This window comes from Staurois parvus, unplaced genomic scaffold (assembly GCF_062004578.1).
Source record: "Staurois parvus isolate SC_StPar_1 unplaced genomic scaffold, SC_StPar_1.0 ptg000126l, whole genome shotgun sequence".
Lineage (NCBI taxonomy): Eukaryota > Metazoa > Chordata > Amphibia > Anura > Ranidae > Staurois > Staurois parvus.
In genome coordinates, this window is record NW_028317922.1 from 5,549,972 (window position 1) to 5,569,244 (window position 19,273).

Sequence of the window (19,273 nt, forward strand, 5' to 3'; positions counted from 1 at the left end):
GTAGCACACCCACAGTCTTAAACCAAAAATGTAATATATTAGAGCTTACCAATCATTAGATGTGATGGCTGCATCAGTTTTCTTTTTTTAGGCTTTTTTCCCATCTGTTTTCACCTGGTGATCTGACCAGTAACACACCTTCTGTAATAGAGTGCCCCCACTTTGGATGAAGGAGCATTGGGCCACCTTTGGACATTGTCAGTAAGGCAGGAGGATAGTGTTAGATGTATTAGCAGAATTAGATTAAAAAAATGAAGCCAAACTCCAGCTCATACTGCAGTACACAAGCAGTTACAACAACAATTTGAATAAATAAAAGCTGATCATTGTAAGCACCCCTGTCAGTGGTAAATGGTTTGCCTCAACACTCTAAACTGACATATGCTTTTTAACAAAAAAAATACAACAGACTTACAGGCTGGATCACTAGATGAAAATAAAGGAAAGAGAGCCTAAGAAAGAAAACGAATGCAGCCATCACATCTAAGAATTGGTAAGCTGCAATATAATAAATGCTCGCTTTTGACTTTAGCCTTCCTAGCGGTTTTCCCGAGTCTGGCTCGGGGTTAAACGTAGTTGTCAAAAGCGGTAACCTCAAGCCGGATTCGGGTCACCGGAATATACATACCTGATCCTGCAATCTGTGTCCTGGGTCCTGCAGCCTCCTCGAGCCATCCCCTCTGACCGTCCCGTCTCCTTCCCAGCTATCTCACGCTGATCTGTGTGATCAGCGTGAGATAGCTGCGCTGTGCCGTCGGGGGGGTCGGACTTGCGGGAGGCGGGAGTTTTAAAAATAGACCTATGTAAAAATAAATTGTTACTCTAGTGCAAACATTGTAACTTTACCTCAGATATATCCATAGTGCAGTTTTTCAGTTTCTGTGACTAAAAACGGTTTTGCACTCATGGCTTCCAAAAAGCATCTCGGTAGCGCCAAAGCAGTTTATGATGAGCTAGCAAACAGCGACAGTGAGGAGTTACTTGAATTGAGCGATAGCGACTCATGTGGAGATTTGTCTTCAGACACCAACAGTCAAGACAGTGGCAAATCTGAGACTGACGTGAGTGATCTGCGAACGTGGTGCACTATTGATTGTGGTACGCCAGCGCAGCCAAGATTTCCATTTACCGGCGCACCTGGTATGAAAGTCCACGTTGAAGGATAAAACCCAGGGGCGGACTGACCATTTGGAAACTCGGGCACTGCCCGAAGGCCCAGGGTCAGTAGGGGGCTCCATGAGATGCCCCTGGTACCTTTTTCATAGGCTTTTTTTGAGTTTGGGCAAGGACACAGGGGCTCCATCATCCTCTATTGCCCAGGGGCCCCATGAGTTGTCAGTCCGCCCCTGTTACAACCCCTTGTCGTACTTAGAATTGTTTCTTACCGATGAGGTTATTGAAGTTATCATGACGGAGACAAATAGCTACTCAGTGCAACAATTAGCTGCTCCATACAGCCGGTTTTCATGAAGCAGAAAGTGGGAACCTGTGACCAAAGAGGACATTTGGCTGTCTCTCGGCCTAATTATTCTACAAGGAGTGGTGGGGAAACCGCTGCAGAAGTGGCATTAGACCACAAACAAAATGCTTGCCACGCCGTTCTTTGGCACAGTCATGTCGGAGTAAGGCTTTTCACTTATCATGAAATTTTTGCACTTCACAAACAATGAGGATTTTGACGAAACAACTCATCCAACTCCCAAGCTAAAAAAAATTTGGGAAGTCTCCCAAATAATTGTCAGAAATTTCCAGCAGAGCTATGTGCCAGAGATAGATATTAGCATGGATGAAAGTCTAATGGCCTACAAAGAAAGGCTCAGCTGGATCCAATATATCGCATCCAAGAGAGCACGATTTGGTGTCAAATCCTACCTGCTGTGTGAATCCTCTACCGGCTACATATGGAACACAATTATTTACACCAGGAAAGGAACAAAATTTGATCCCAAGTACAGTAAATATAAAATGGCAACATCATCCATCCTGTCACTGATTGAGCCTCTGCTAAACCAAGGCTACTGTCTAACAAAGGACAATTTCTACACCTCGCCAGAACTTTATGAGGTTCTTCTGCAGCACAAAACGGATGCATATGGAACCGTTAGGGCTAACCGGCGCAAAATGCCATCGATCTTTGCAAAAAACAAACTGAAGCCTTGAGAAATAGTTGCCTGGCAGAAAGGCAAAATGATGGCACTGAGATGGCGGGACAAGAAGGATGTGTGCCTAATGAGTACCATTCAGAATGCCTCCACAGTGATGGTACAATCAAAAGGTGGGAAAAACATTCCGAAGCCGCAGGTAGTTATTGACTACAATAGCACCATGGGAGGTGTCGACAGAGCTGACCAAGCTATGACATTCTATCCAGCGATGAGAAAGCAGCAGAGGAAATATTACAAAAAGATTTTCCGGCATCTTCTGGAACAGTGCTTGTGGAATATCTATATTCTGTTCTGCAAAAACAGTGGCAAGCCTGTGGTTCATGCGGACTTTATCTGGAAAGTGGCGGAATCCATCTTCCACAAACACCAAACACCATCAGTGTCTGTGGGTAGATCCGGGCAACGTGCTGTGGGAGTTTTCAACCCAGAACGGCTGACTGGACGTCACTTTATAGACCACATTTCACCAACCCAAAAAAAAGCAGCACCTACACGGATGTGTGTGGTATGTTGCTCTCGGCGAGATGAGAGTGGAAAAAAAATCCGCAAGGAAACGAGGTTCCACTGTCCTGATTGCGATGTCGGACTTTGTGCAGTCCTGTGTTTCGAAATATACCACACCCGCAGGGGCGGACTGACCATTTGGAAACTCGGGCGCTACCCAAGGGCCAGGGGTCAGTAGGGGGCCCCATGAGATGACCCTGGTACCTTTTTCATAGGCTTTTTTGAGTTTGGGCAAGAACACAGGGGCCCCATGATCCCCTATTGCCTGGGGGCCCCATGAGTTGTCAGTCTGCCCCTGCACACCCGTGATGTTTTCTAGAATATGCAGTGTCTATATAATATTGTTTGGACAGAGTTCTGTGTGTTTGATTTGATTACATTATTTAATTTATTATTATTTTTATAATTATTTATTATATTATAATCTATGATTTTATGTATTAAACTTTATTGCACCCAGGATATCTACTAGACTCTTGTTTAAACAGATTTCAGTGAGTTATTCTTACGAATTACAGGCCTACAATAAAAAAGCAACATATTTCCATTGAAACCAATGTACTGCTTCGAGCACAGAAATACTGACATATCATTCCACTAGGGAGGTTAATACTGCTTTAATGTCATAATGATTTCCATTTTCCTCAGCTACTTGTATTTACACAATGTATTGTCATATATAAAACTAAAATAAAGAATCTGAAAACAGTTGTGTTGTACTTTAGTTATAGATCTACACACAGTCCAAAAACACTTAATTCATATAAATAACATAAAAATGTAGCAAAGTCAGCTGTTGGGTAATAATAAGCTTTACCAGAAATACTTACTGTATATATTATATTTAATTTGTAATAAGAGAGTGTAAATATTTTAAATGAATAGAAATGTTACATGAAGAGATCTGTAATAAATAGTGGGAGAAGAAGCCTTCTACAATGCAGGCTACATACATGGGGCTCCAGCCAGAAGCACTGGGTCTTTAGTACACCTAAAGGGGTGTGCACCTCAATGTGTTAAACAAAGCATATCTATAAGATACATATTGATACATAAGAAACGCTAGGACGGACAGCAGCATCACTCTCTGCTCCTACACCCAGTGTAACTGCAGGAGATGTAGGACATACACAGCGATAGTGAATATATATTAAGGAGACAGAGGTGAGCAGAGCGAGTCTGCCTATGGGTTACCCAAGTGTGCACTATGACAACTGAGGTGGTATGACTACCAGGGCCTCCACATTTGCAGAGAGCCCACAAGGGGACAATGTTTTTTCAGGACATTAGTATGTGGCTCCGGGTCAGGATCAGGCTTCAGAGCTGGTGACATGGTCCTCCCAGCACTCTCCTCACAGCTTATGGGCAGCTCAGGGCTGGCATCCTTGACCCTAGGAAGGGATTTCAGCAGATGGTTGAGAAGACGTGCACCAAGAGCTTGGTCCATCCAGTCACAGTTAAGAAGCAGGTTGTGGAGTTCATGCATACATTGGATGTATCCTGTACTGAATCTCTGCTGGGATTCCACACACTGAGAGCCTTCTCCTAAAAGAACACAGTACAGAGTATAAAATGAAAAATCACTCATCACCAGCATAAAAAGCAGTAGTTCAGAAGTCCAGACATGTTTCAATTTTGCATAGAATGGGCCAGAGTTTGATCTCCTTACTGGTTCATTGTTGGTTTCTTGACCCCTAGTTTGGTCATGACTCCTGAGGGATGAAAGTTCAGTGCTATGGAGATGCCACTAGAGTTGTGATTCCCTAAGTATGGGGCATACACCACTGATGGGAGTTGCCCTCAATATAGGGATGAGCATCACTATACAGAAATGCACTGCTGTTCAATTTACACAAACTATAGTCAATTACCAGTATTAGATACCAGAGGAAGCATGGGCCTCGATTAGTTCCTGTTGATGATTTGCAGAAGATAATGTCCTCAATAAATGCTGGCATTACAGCTGGGTGGGATATGTGCTGATTTTTACAGCATATAGGTGGTAATCAGACACTGTAAAGTATCTACTTTAAGGTGGGAAATTTTGTTGTTGCCTAAGTATTGTGAAAATTGCTCATTTGTTGCATATGCACTGTATGGAATGCCCATTTGTTGCCCATGTATTGTAAAGATTGCCTTTTTGTAGCCCATTTATTGTAAGGATTCCTTGTTTATTGTCCATGTATTGAAAGGACTGCTTGTTTGTTGCCTCTTTATTGTAGGGATTGCCTGTTTTTTTCCCCAAGTATTGTAATGACTGCCTGTTTGTTGCCCATGTATTTTAAAGATATAATGACGCATGTATATACACATACTCAAATTATACTACTTAATTGGAATAAGTTCAACACATTGGCGCTATCGCGCCTATTTTATATTTTTTATATAGATCTGAATCAGATTGTCTTTCAAATAGGTGTATTTCACACCGTTGTTGAACTTGTCTTCATTGACATTCATCTGTCAATTATAGGGCATTCTTGCCCTTCTATCCTGTGTCTTTGAGCTCCATTAAAATGGAAGACGGAGCCACGCACATGCGCCTTAGTTATTGCACACTGGCGCATACACAACCGCGTATGCGTCATTATGCTTATATATATGCGCCTATTCGCGTCATCACGCCAATGGTTCCATACCTCTGAAGATGTGCGTGCGCACGTAACGCGTAAGGAGGAGCCTGGACGTCAAGACGCTACGCCGCCGGAGCCACGTGGAGGCCCGGCGGCCATTATTCAGAGTGTCAGGGTTAGTTTGTCTTGCTGACACATCTTTATGATACCTGCCTACTTTGAATTGGATACTATAATTTTTAATAAAGCTGCTTTTTATAACCTACTACACTATGGGTGTCCTTCCCTAAAACTCCCCTGAGGAGCTTTTGCTTGCAGAATCCTGATCTTGGAATCCTACACCTTATTGGGGAGAGGAGGATCTGTTGCTGCATCCACAGAGGAGGGATCCACCATTCCTGTAACTGGACCAGCTTTATCCCCTTCTGGATTGAGGATCCATGAGCTCTAGATGCACACTGCGTTTATGTGTCTTGCTTCTGGTAAGTGCGTTTTTCAGCCGTTTCCACACGGATCACCAATTTTGAATCCTCATTTGTCACTGGACACGTCCAATACCAAGACTTTTCAGTGGACTTATATCTTTCTTAATATCACTACTTTTAGCGCTGCACTAATTTTATGTTATTTTACAGATTGCCTGTTTGTTTTCCACATAATGTCTAACAATTATCCATTTGTTCCCATGTTTTGTAGCAATTGCCTGTTCGATTTCTGCATATTTTCATGACTAAAATATTTTCTACCCAGGTATTGCTATAATTGCTTGTTTATAGTGCATATATTGTCAGTTTTTTGCCTACATATCATTGAGCCAGTGATGTTTCTTTAGAAGACTATTTTACTATAATTGAATCCTCTGCAAACCTGTCAATATTAACCACTTGCCGACCGCGCATAGCCGAATGACGGCTTCACCGCGGCCGGCCAGTTCTGAGTGGACGTCATATGACGTCCTCCCAGAACGCGCTCTCCTGCGCGCCCCAGGGGGCGCGCACCCGGCGATCTCCGTGATCGCTGTGTCCTACGGACACAGCTGATCACGAGATGTGGTGAAAGGCCGATCCCACCGGCATTTTACCACGTGATCAGCGGTGTCCAATGACACGCTGATCACAGGAAAATGCAAGTGCCGGTTCTCGGCTGCACTTTCCTCACGCTGTCAGATCGTGAGGAAAGTACTGCCGAGAACCGGCAGTTGTCAGAGCGGGGATCGGCACCGATCATCAGGGCACTGATGATCAGTGCCCTGATGATCGGTGCCCAGCAGTGACCCCCGCAAGTTCCGATCAGCTGTGCGCCCACTAGCCCCGCCCACCCATTCCCAGCAGTGCCCCCACCTGTGCCCAGCAGTGCCCCACCTGTGCCACTCTGCAGTGCCACCTACCTGTGCCCAGCAGTGCCACCTACATGTGCCCAGCAGTGCCACCCACCTGTGCCCACCCACCTGTGCCCACCAGCGCCACCCACCTGTGCCCACCAGTGCCACCCACCTGTGCCCACCCACCAGTGCTGTCCACCAGTGCCACCCACCAGTGCTGCCAGTCAGTGCCACCAGTCAGTGCCCAGGGGTTGTGCCAGTCAGTGCCGCCAGTCAGTGCCCAGAAGTGATGCCAGTCAGTGCCGTCTATCAGTACCCATCATCAGTGTCACCTATCAGTGCCGCCTATCAGTGCTGCATATCAGTGCCGCCTATCCGTGACCCCTAATTAGTGCTGTCTATCAGTGCTGCCTATCCGTGCCACCTCATTAGTACTGCCTATCAGTGCCCTTTAGTGCTGCCTATCAGTGCCCATCAGTGCCGCCTATCAGTGCCCATCAGTGCCGCCTCATCAACGCAAATCAGTGAAGGAGAAAAAATACCTGTTTGAAAAATTTTATAAAAGAAACAAATAAACTTTTTTTTTTTTTTCAAATTTTTTGCACTTTTTTTAATTTATAGCGCAAAAAGTAAAGTGCCCAGTGGCGATTAAATACCACCAAAAGAAAGCTCTATTTGTGAGAAAAAAATGATCAAAATTTCATATGGGTACAATGTTGCATGACCGCGCAATTGTCAATCAAAGTGCGGCAGCGCTGAAAGCTGAAAATTGGCCTGGTAAGGAAGGGGGTATAAGTGCCTGGTAGGCAAGTGGTTAATTCAACCCCATAAAAACTGCAATATTTTGCCCCGCACACATAATCAACCCTTTAAATTTGCTGCTTCTATCCACCTAATGAATATTGCTCTCTACAACTGAAGCTACACCTGACACCCCTATCTCCCTCAGAGACTTCTTTAAAGGGTTTGACTAAAGTTGAATAATACCCTTACTATAAGTGAAGGCCATTTACGTACCTTGTGAAGCCTGACTGGAAAACTCCCAGGACATTGCTAAGTGAGGCCCAGTTATTACTCTTTACCTTCCTCATCACAGGAGTAGGCTCACAAATGCTGAGCTCAGAGCTACTACATCAGAGGCGAGAAAGCAAATATGAGGTGGTTTGCATCAGAGAAAGAGCTCTCTGCTGTGATGGTGAAGGGGAGTGTTAACACTAAGCTTCTCTTAGCAACGTCCTAGACGTTTTTCAAGTCATGCTTCATGACGTGTGTAAATGGCCTACACCTATAGCAAGGGCATTCATCAAACCTGCACAGTTTGTTATCTACAGATGTTCCTTATCTGCATAGACAGTTTTTTTGTAAAAGTGAACTAACCCTTTAAAGTGTAACTCCACTTTTGAAAGAAACAAAGAGAAAAACAAATATTCTGCTCTGGGTGATCTGTATACTTGCAGGGATTTTAACACTCTTTGTTCCAGAGTCCTACCTCTTGTTATTCTGAAAAAAAAGAGATGGATGTTTGTCTGTGTCCATGTGTAGAGTGAATGAGAATGCTAGTGGTTCCTAATTATCAATTATGCACTTGCAGGGCTTTAATGAGAAAAATTGCAGGGTCTGCATCCCTTTACCCCTGGTTCACATATGTGCATGTCCTGTGCCCTGCGATTCACAGGGAAGAAGTCCCTGCTCTACTTGGGAAATCACAGCCAGCACAAGAACTGAGGTTTCTAGTACAGTTGCGATTTCCAGTGCGGGCAGCATGCCATTAGAATTAATGACACCTGCCTGAGAGTCCCGCATTCCTCTGTGCGGGTGGTGCGGCTACAGGTATGGGTGCGGGTCCCGCAGCGGCACCACAGATGTGAACCAAGGGTCAGAAAGTATTTCCCTTCAAGAGTATCTCACCAAAAATGTCATTTTTTTTCAGGGAATGCCTGAAATCTGATTTGTATCTTAGTGCAGACTTCTAGGAAAATCAGAAAATTGCAGAGCTGCTGATTGAAAAGGAAAGGTAATTTTTAATAACATTCAATTACAATATGACTTGTGCTGCAATTGTATATGCCATATTATCTTTTTTATTTGCTATTTTGTTCCCACAAAAATGGAGTTACCCTTTAAGTTTCCCAGGTCTGGTTTATGATTGTACACAGAGGAACAAAGTCTAGGAATACCTTCTGTAGAGCAATAGTGACATTGAAATGTTGACACCTAGTGGAGCAAGACTCCATTGCACATATGAAATGTGAATGTGACTTTATGTGCCCCATTAGCACAATTCACGCTATGCAATACCAAGAGTGGAATGCGGCAATTCATACTACACAGAAGAGGAAATGTTTGAATTGTCCTTCCTGCCTGCAGGAGGATGTAACTGTGTATAGGACAGAGGAAAGAACATGATTATGAACACCATCACTTTGGTCTAGCCACTGGTAGCTGATTTTAGAGCTGTCTTTAGTTGTTGCAGAGCTCCCTCTAGGGACAGAAAAGAAAAATGCTGAATACTCATGACTAGCCTCTCACCTGAGCTTCTGCTCCTCTGAATGTTTTCCAGATGTCTCACTGTCATCTCCAGAATGTCTGCTTTCTCCAACTTGGACTGCTGAAAAGACAATGCACAGTAGAGGCAATGTCAGTCTTGGTCACTTGATAAACTCCCATGGCTTTAAGTACCATCTCTATGCTGATGACACACAAATCTATCTTTCTACTCCTCACCTCACCCTCTCAGTCTCCTCTCGCATTACTAACCTACTAAGTGACATATCGGCATGGGTGTCACTCCACTTCCTCAAACTCAATCTTTCCAAAACTGAGCTCTTAGTATTCCCTCCAGTCCGTGCCCCCTCCCCTGACTTCTCCATCAAGATCAATAATACAACCATCAGTTCCTTCCTTCATGCCAGGGTACTAGGTGTAATCCTAGACTCCCATCTGTCCTTTCAGCCCCAAATCCAATCACTGTCCAAATCTTGCAGACTTCACCTCCGCAACATCTCCAAGATACGACTGTTCCTAACCTCGGAAACTACTAAGCAACTTATTCACTCCCTGGTTATCTCTCACCTTGACTATTGTAACTCCCTCCTCATTGGCCTACCTCATCGCAGGCTATCCCCTCTTCAGTCTATCATGAATGCTGCTGCCAAACTTATCCACCTTACTAACCGTTCCATATCTGACACCCCTCTCTGCCAATCTCTCCACTGACTTCTCATTGCCCAATGAATAAAATTCAAAACATTAACAATAACATATAAAGCCATTTATAACTCTGCCCTGAATTACATCACCAATCTTGTCTCCAAATATCACCCAAACCGTACTCTCCGCTCCTCGCATGACCTCCTGCTCTCTAGCTCCCTTGTCTCCTCCTCCCATGCTCATCTCCAGAACTTCTCCAGAGCTTCCCCCATCCTCTGGAACTCTCTATCCCACTTTATCAGATTATCGCCTACTCTGCTCACTAGGCGATCTCTGAAAACCTATCTCTTCAGGGAAGCCTATCCTGCCCTCAGCTAATAATGGAATCTTCTACTACTCTTACCAGTCCATCCCCCACAGTTACTACCTTTTGTACCACTAGCCCCTCCCTCTTAGATTGTAAGCTCCAAGAAGCAGGGCCCTCCTAACCCTCTTGTATTGAACTGTATTGTTGCTGTATTGTTTCCTGTTATATTGTAAAGCGCTGAGCAAATTGTTGGCACTATATAAATCTTGTATAATAATAATAATTTTGTTACTGGTTCAAAGCACCATAGGACTAGGCTATGGATAACCTACCATGGAGGGTCATGCACTCTGTACAGTATTTAAAAGCGAAGTTAAAATAGTTTAAAGTATGTCTTAATTAACAATGTACTAGCACATTGTTATTTCTAAACTCAACATGGCATACAGTTGGGATGATTTAGTGAAGGAGCAGATTTTTTCCTCTTTTTAAAGGTGATCTGTGTTCATTTCAATCATCCAAATGTGTATTTTTTATTTCCCTTGCACATAATTGGGTATTCACGTTTGACACAGCTTCATCTTATTTACTTTGCTCAAGCTTAATGCCTAATTAGTCCCTCTTTCAGTTTAATCCTATGTCATCTGGAACACACACTCTCTTCAGGGCTGCTGTAAACATTAAGGTTTCATTCACAAGGGTGGGTGCATATAGCCACTGTTGAGAATCAGAGGTTCTTGCCGTTGGAGAAACTGTCTGCATGCAGTGTGTGTGAACAGCTGCAGCCAGTATCCTGTACAAATCAATGGCTAGCATTGCCACTGTACACAGCACTAACCATATGTAACAGCACTTCTGATCAGTTACATATGGTTAGGTACTCTGACCAGCCCTGGACACACACAGTTTGCATCCAGGGACAGTGCTTCTGGCTGCAGGTAATCATCCAGTTTGTATGCCACCATAGCGAAGAGCACTACTGGGTCTAGCAGTGTAAATTGGCCTAGAGGCGGTGTTTATCAGCATACAAATGCAGCTGCCTATTCACCCATCTGATTGAGGCCTAAAAGTAAGATCAAAGAGATGTTTATTTAGTTGAGATGAATGATACAGCCATGTGAAAATGTAAGTACACCCCATTGAAACGGTTGCATTTTTTTAACATATATGAACAAACAAACATTGTATCTTTATTTAAACAGAACCTATGGATAAAGAGGATATACTTGAATTGAATGCTAAGTTCACTTTAAAAAAAATAATTCACATTTTTTTCAGGTAAAAACAATATGCATTTATTATTATTTTCTTAGAAGCCTGCAGAGTGTTGAACCTACGATCACCAGATAATGGGTGCAATGTCAGGCTCCTGCAGACTTGCATAGCTGTCAGCCAGTACCTCCCATATGGGCAGACAGTTACTGAAGTCCAGGAAGAATCAATGAACTATGGGGGCACTGACCAGGAACCTCAGGAGTTCATTGAGAACCACATGCTGTCTGCCACTGTGGCAGACGGTACTTGTAGTTCATTCATTCTCAGAACTATGAATGAATGACACAGCCACGCCGTTTTTGAATTGTGACAGTGGTCACAGGGAGGAGGGATTGGGGATGTTCGGGGCAGGTCTGGAGCAGGTTACACATTACACCCTAAATATGGTTGTAATTTGTAACATGCTCCAGAATGTGAATTTATCCTTTAAACATTTCCTTTTCAATCATCTATTCCATAAAAATATCAATAGATGTAATGTTGTACTGTGAAAAAAAGTAAGTACATCCTTGGCATCAGAAATTACTTTTTGGAGGTGTTTTGCATAACAGCCTGCCAGTCTCTGTTTTTGATATGATGACATTTTTCCAACAGTATCTATGGGATGTACTTTTTGACATGACTGTATCCTTCACTTCTGTATGAGGACAGTTAAAACATGAAAAAAAACAAATGATGTACTGATCGATTGATTTTATTAATTTATTAATAGCAAAGCTATTAATCAAAGTGGCTCTGCCAGAATGTGAGACCTTTCTACAGTAAAACCAGCAAACCACTTCTAACAGTGATTAACATAACCACTGTAATAAAAAAATCACTTCAAAAATGTGTGTAGAATAAGTAATTATTTCTATATGTGAACAGTGTATTTAACAAATATGTTTTAATAAAAAAAAACTGGTGTGTTTCTGAATATTTGAATATTTGCCTGACTGCTATGGAAGAGAGCTCCTACTGTGCTTCCCTAAAAATAGACTCAAACACTATATTGCCAAAAGTATTGGGACAGCCCTCCAAATCATTGTATTTAAGTGTTCCAATCGCCTCCATGGCCACAGGTGTATAAAATCCAGCACCTAGGCATGCAGACTGCTTCTACAAACATTTGTGAATGAATGGGTCGCTCTCAGGAGCTCAGTGAATTCAAACGTGATACCGTGATAGGTTGCCACCTGTGCAATAAGTCCATCCGTAAAAATTTCCTTGCTACTAATTTTTCCATGGTCAACTGTTAGTGGTATTATTACAAAGTGGAAGAATTACAGCAGTGCATAGAGAGCTTCATGGGATGGGTTTCCATGGCTGAGCAGCTGCATCCAAGCCTTAAATCACCAAATGCAATGCACAGCGTCGACACATGCCGCCACTGGACTCTAGAGCAATGGAGTCATGTTCTCTGGAGTGACAAATCACGCTTCTCTGTCTGGCAATCCGATGACGTGTCTGGGTTTCGCAGTTACCAGAATGGTACTTGCCTGACTACATTGTGCCAAGTGTAAAGTTTGGTGGAAGGGGGATTATGGTGTGAGGTTGTTTTTCAGGGGTTGGGCTTGGCTCCTTAATTCCAGTGAAGGGAACTCTTAAGGTGTCAGCATACCAAGACATTTTGGACAATTTCATGCTCCCAACTTTGTGGGAAGAGTTTGGTGATGGCCCCTCCTGTTCCAACATGACTCTGCACCAATGAACAAAGCAAGGTCCATAAAGACATGCATGAGCAAGTTTGGGGTGGAGGAACTTGACTGGTCTGCACAGAGTCCTGACCTCAACCCGACAGAATGCCTTTGGGATGAATTAGAGCGGAGACTGAGAGCCAGGCCTTCTCAGTGCCTGACTTCACAAATGTGCTTCTGGAAGAATGGTCAAACATTCCCATAGACACATTCCTAAACCTTATAAGCAGCCTTCCCAGAAGAGTTGAAGCTGTTATAGCTACTATGGGTGGGCCAACTCAATATTGAACCCTACGGACTAAGACTGAGAAGCCATTAACGTTGATGTGCGTGGAAAGGCAGGCATCCCAATATTTTTGCCAATACAGTGTATATGCGAAGAACACAGGACTCCTGTGGTACATTTATAATGACAACAGATTGCCAATTTACTGCTTATTATCCATACCTGGACAATGAGCCTCATAGCCCCGGGTCACATCAAGAACTGTACTGATCATGTGTGCAAACTTAAAACATGACTTTTCTATGACAGCAGTGTATATGGCTGTAAGCTGAAAATGATGTTCACTGATTCTTCTTCAAACTGAAATTCCAGCCAAAATCTATTTTCAGATTGGGATAAAGTGGGTAAGAGTTAGAACATTTGTCAGGTTTTTATTGCTGTCTGTGTCCCTTCTGAATAGAAACAAAAGTCACAAAATTATATAAACATATTGGAATCTTGCCAACAGGAATACAAGCAAGGATATAAACTTGACAGAGGGTCTAACCCACTGTACTAAAAAATGCTTTTATTGTACTGTCTGTTCACACTGAAGAGATTCCCCTCATTTCCTTATCAGTGACTATACAGCAGGTGAATTGAATTCTCCCTACCTGGCAGAGATGCAAACACTTCTTTATTTTACCCAACACCAACCGTCATTTATTCTGCAGTAGAAGAGGGCTTGAATGTGCTTGCACATTTCTTGCAGAATACATGCAGATTTTTTTTTTGATTAGACCTTTCCTAAATCTGGCCCAATGTCTAGAGTATAAAAACTTGTGGAAATTGACCTTTTTATTGGTTAAAAATGATTACATTCTAGGGGCATTACTTTCTAAAATGAGACACAGTGGGGAAGATTTACTAACACTAGAGGTCACAGAATTTGGTGCAGCTGTGCATGGTAACCAGTGAACTTCTAGGTTTTATTGTTGAAGCTTAATTAAACGAGCTGAAGTTAGAAGCTGATTGGTTACCATGCACAGCTGCACCAGATTCTGTGTGTTCCAGTTTTAGTAAAAATCCCCCGCAATGTCTAGGGTAGCACAATTCTAATTACAGATGTGCAGCAAGGTACTACAGTGGTTAGCACTCTTGCTGTACATTGCTGAGGTCTTTGGTTTATTTACAGCTAGGGTCATGTTGGAAGTTTGTATGTTTTTTCCATGCATTTGTATGGCTGCCAATAGTTGCTCCAGCTTTTATGCGTATTATTGTCCATGTTTCATTGCAAGTGTCTCTTGTGACGACTGATTTGAATGGTGGTTCACTCCCTTTGTGTAATATGCTGGCAATGTAAAAATAGGAATATAGTAAATACACAAAATCATACAGTATGTATTAGATGCATTAGTAGTACATGTATAGAATCCTGCACAAAATGCTTCCCAAAATACTTACATCAAGATGGAATGCCTGGATTACAGTTTCTTTCAGTTGTTCCAGGCAGGAATTGATTCTCTCTCTTCTCTTACGCTCTATAAGTGGCTTTCTGAGCTGTGAAGAGGATGATAAAGAGTGGTCATGTGAACATTTCAAAGATTCAAGGAAAATGGGTAGACTGTACACTTATCTGCATACTGCTTCATTCTGTACACTGTGCTGTACATTCTATATGCTAAGGATTTCATCCTTTACACTGTTATGTACATTCTATACTTTACATGGCTCCACTCTATGTACTGTACATTGATTATTCCACTCTATACACCATAATATACATCCTATATCCACACTGCTCAAATCTTTACACTGTGCTGGATATTGTATACTCAACTCTGAACACTGTTTTGCAGTCTATAGTCCCCAATGCTCCACGTTATACACTGTGCTGTACACTCTATATTCTGCTGTGTACACTGTGTTGTACATTCCATACTTTATATACTCTGCTGTACATTATAGACCAAAATGTTATATTGCATACATTCTACTGCAGAGTTGTCCCTAGGGTTGGTGTCACCCGGTGCGGTAACACTTGGTGACACCCCCTCCGACGATCCCCGCAGAATGGATCGGATTGAGCATAATGGATCGGACTCTGATCCATTATGCTCAATCCTCAGACCCAATCCATCGTGCGGGGATCGTCGGCCTTCTTTACAACTTACCTTTTCTTGGAGCGGGTCCGGTGTCACCCCGTATAGATTGCATGCCGACGATCCCCGCAGGATTGTAGGCATGCAACCTATACGGGGTGACACCGGACCCGCTCCAAGAAACGGTAAGTTGTAAAGAAAGCCGATGATCCCCGCAGGATGGATCACGTACATCCTGCGGGGATCGTCTGCTTGCTTTACAACTTACCTTTTTGTGGAGCGGGTCCGGTGTCACCCCGTGCGGTCGGTGTCAACCGGTCCGGACTGCACCCCCCGCACCTGCCTAAGGACGCCGCTGTTCTACTGTATAGTACAGTGCCTGCCACTGTCTGTTTGCCCCCCTCAGACTTATCAGACACCCATATGTCACAGACTATTCAGTGCCCAAGCATCATTGGTTTATGCACCAAGTCTCTGGAATCCACAATGAAATGGTCACAGAATACCTTAGCTCTATAAGTTGCATGTTGAAGGCAATCCTTCTGGGCCCTTTTACACCATAAGACACTGTAGCACTGGCTTTAAAGTGGTATTAAACCCCAAAGCAAAATTGCAGCTTACCAATCATTAGATGTGGTGGCTGCATTTATTTTCTTTTTAATTTCCTTTATTTTCACCTGGTGATCTGGCCAGTAACCAACTTCCTGTCTTAAAGTGGTTGTAAAGGCTCTAGGTTTATTACCTTCTTGCAATCTATAGATGAAATTAAAAACTCTTCTGTGTGCAGCAACATCCCCAGCCCCCCTAATACTTACCTGAGTCCCATCTCAATCCAGCGATGTGCATGAGATCAGCGGCTCTCTGGGGATTCTTCCACCCCATTGGCTCTTGCTACTGTCAATCACAGCCAGTGACCCAATGAGGAGAGTACAGGGACAGGGACAAGCAAAGGCGGATGGACAACTCATGGGGCTCCCGGGCTATAGGGGATCATGGGGTCCCTGTGTCTTGTCCAAACTCAAAAAAGCCTATGAAAAAGGTACCAAGGGCATCTCATGGGGCCCCCTACTGACCCCGGGCAGTGCCCAAGTTTCCAAATGGTCAGTCCGCCCCTGGGGGGCAAGCCACTCTATTGTGTGAATGGACACACAGAGCAGCGGCTCAGAGCGAGCCTCCTCAGATGCCCCTATAGCAAGTTGCTTGCTCTGGAGGCACTCGGCAGGAGGGAGGGTGCAGAAGCACTTTTTGCTCTATAAAAAGAAAAGCTTGACAATTTTGAGCAAAAAACAATATTTTTGACTTTTTGCTATTAAACATGTCCAGTAAAAAAAAATTAAAAAATCAAATTTCGTCATAAATTTAGGCCAAAATGTATTCTGCTACATGTATTTGCTAAAAAAAAATACCAATACGTGTAAATGAATTGGTTTACATGAAAGTTATAGCATCTACAAATGGCGGTATATATAATGTTTTTTTTTTAAATTTTACTAGTAATGGCGGTGATCAGCGACTTACAGCGGGACTGCGGTGGACATTCTGACACAGGGGGGAAATGACTTGGTGTCACTGACATCCCCAGTGACACCAATACAGTGATCAGTGCTAAAAAAAAAAGCACTCACACTGTACTAATGGCACTAGGCAAGAAGGGGTTAACATGAGGGGCGATCAAAGGGTTAAATGTGTGCTGGGAGTGTTTTACTAGGGGGCGGTGTCAATGTGCTTCACTGTAATCACACTGCTTTGGATGGCTGTGCTGTCCAAAAGCCATCCAAAGCAGTGTGCCCAAGCCGACAGAGAGGAGGACTGTTAGTAAACAAAACAGTTCTCCTCCCTGTTGGAGATCCTCGGAAATCGGGACCCGGTGATTGACAGCCGTGGCCGTGAATGGCAGTGCGGGTAGGGTGCGTGCACGCCCCCTACCCAGAAATGTAAAATCACGTACATATATGTGATTTTGCGCACTCGTGCCGCCCTGTAGCAGTATTTCTGCTATAAGATGGACGGAAGCAGTTAATATCACTTTAAGGTGTTTCTACTCTGGATAGAGGAGCAATGGAGACACCTTTGGACAGCAGCACTGTCAGACTGGGAAGAGGGACTAGCAGATTTGTTTTCTTTTAGGGATAAAAATTTGACTATTATAAGCACCCCTGTCAATGTTAACAATTTGTCTCAAACCTGTTACCATTCTTTTTCTGGACAGCTTGATCTGTTAGAGGAAATAACAGACTTACTGGTCAGATCAACAGGTAAAAAAAAAGGAAAAAAAAAAATAAATATACATAATGTCCCATTTACATATTGTTTTGCAACTACATCCATACACCTGTGTGAGGAGTAGCAGGAAGTGCATATGGAAGACAATTACAGAAAACCAAGGTTCAGTTCAGCACAGGGTGGATGTTATATCTGGAAACCTTTCATTCTGCATTTCATTCATACACTCAGTGCAATGCCTGGCACAATCCAAATAAGACATCATGTATAAAGTAAACCCCAGCCAAGTACACTTTACTACAAACAGATGTGCATATAAAAGTGCTCTAATGTACAGTGCATGTATCCTTACACTGACCTCATGTAGCAAAATGTCAGTACCAAGATCTGTTGTTGTTTCCCAACAGCCACAAATTAAATTGACTATAATTGCCATTTTGTGTAATTAATGATTTCTTGTATCATGCAGCTCTTTTGAAAAAGCTGAACAGTTGTTGACATCACTGACCTGTATAATAATTAGAAGATTTGGCCAAATCTGGTAGAATGCTCAGTCTGAACAAGTCTCTGTTTATTATTGCATACATAACAAATTAAAGGAAGTAAATGATCATTTACTTATTCCAAACTGCACTAGAAAAATGACAGCTGGAATCTGATTGGTTGCTTTCCTCAGTTGCAGACCAGCCTCCCTGTCTCATACTGCTGTCACTTCATTCAGTAGCACAGACACTGGGATGACTGTCACCTCTCACGTGTGTGCTCTCACTGGTATTCCACATGGGAATCTGCAAACATTTCATGTGATTTGGTACAGGTCAGGGTTTCTGCTCATCCAGGGGCCTTTATCTATTATAACCTATAATAACTGATCCCAAGACATGTCAGAAGTGGTATCTGTGGAGGGGGATAAACTCCCAGCAGCACTGCTAGACAACGGTCACCAACCCAATTACGTTTTAGCATGCAGGAATCTTTTTTTTTAGTCATGTAATTGTAATTCTCAAATCTCATCTGTCAATAACTATCACTTTTTTAAATAAAGTATCCTTATTCAAAATCAAATAAAAAATTAAATAAAAAATCCTTATTCCATAGTGTTAACTCTTTGAATTGAGTATTAAGTATAGACACCCATAGGGACCAATCAGAAATCAGCTTTCAGCAGCTTTGACTGAAGACAGTACATGAAAATTCTCTACCTTCTAAGCACTTTGAATCCCCATGGAGTGCTATAGAACTACATAGTACATTAAATTACTGTGCACCTGAATTGTGAAGATATCTGGGGATGAGATATGCCTGATCATATCAAGCCATGGAGAGCCTCTCTTACCTTCCTTTCCTGTTTGGCCATGGATGGTTTCTGGGGGTCCTTGGCTCCTGCAGACATTGCAATGTGTTGATGTTCAGCAGTGACTGCACTGTGCCTCTCTATCCTCACACTGCCTGAGCTCTGATTGCTGTGCCTCTTCAACACTTTCCCGCTCTAGCATTTTATACAAGACTCTATTAGCATGTGAATTGCTCCCTCTTCTCCTTCTCTATTGAACGGTTCCAGGCACAGATGTCCAGATCAGAGTCTTTTGTTAAGCTCACCCCCCTCCCCAAAATACCCATGTTACAATGTAACCCCATCACATCCAGGAATGTGCTAATTATATATCAGTGTCATGACAGATGAAATTTGAAATAAAAAGTGTGTGGCACTTACAGTTTAGCCATGGGAGACACAGACAGATACACATTCAGGAGAGAAACCACAATCTTAC

General features: G+C 42.9%; 1 protein-coding gene across 1 annotated transcript; it reads right to left on the reverse strand.

Moving 5' to 3' along the window:
• Positions 1-3,267: 3,267 nt before the first annotated feature.
• Positions 3,268-18,992, reverse strand: LOC149467041 (transcription cofactor HES-6-like). Its single transcript, XM_089672376.1, has 4 exons — positions 18,838-18,992; positions 14,641-14,736; positions 9,093-9,171; positions 3,268-4,214 (listed from the first exon to the last, which is right to left on the reverse strand). The coding sequence occupies exons 1-4, from the start codon at positions 18,892-18,894 to the stop codon at positions 3,898-3,900; spliced, it is 549 nt and encodes a 182-aa protein (XP_089528502.1). The 5' UTR covers positions 18,895-18,992; the 3' UTR covers positions 3,268-3,897.
• Positions 18,993-19,273: the final 281 nt, after the last annotated feature.

Excerpts from the sequence above, each read along its gene's own strand:
- LOC149467041 (XM_089672376.1), bottom strand. The coding sequence starts at position 18,894 with ATGTCTGCAGGAGCCAAGGACCCCCAGAAACCATCCATGGCCAAACAG. Across the intron at positions 14,737-18,837 it reads TGGCCAAACAGGAAAGGAAG|CTCAGAAAGCCACTTATAGA; the intron begins GTAAGAGAGGCT and ends TCCTCTTCACAG. Across the intron at positions 9,172-14,640 it reads TCCAGGCATTCCATCTTGAT|CAGTCCAAGTTGGAGAAAGC; the intron begins GTAAGTATTTTG and ends TTGTCTTTTCAG.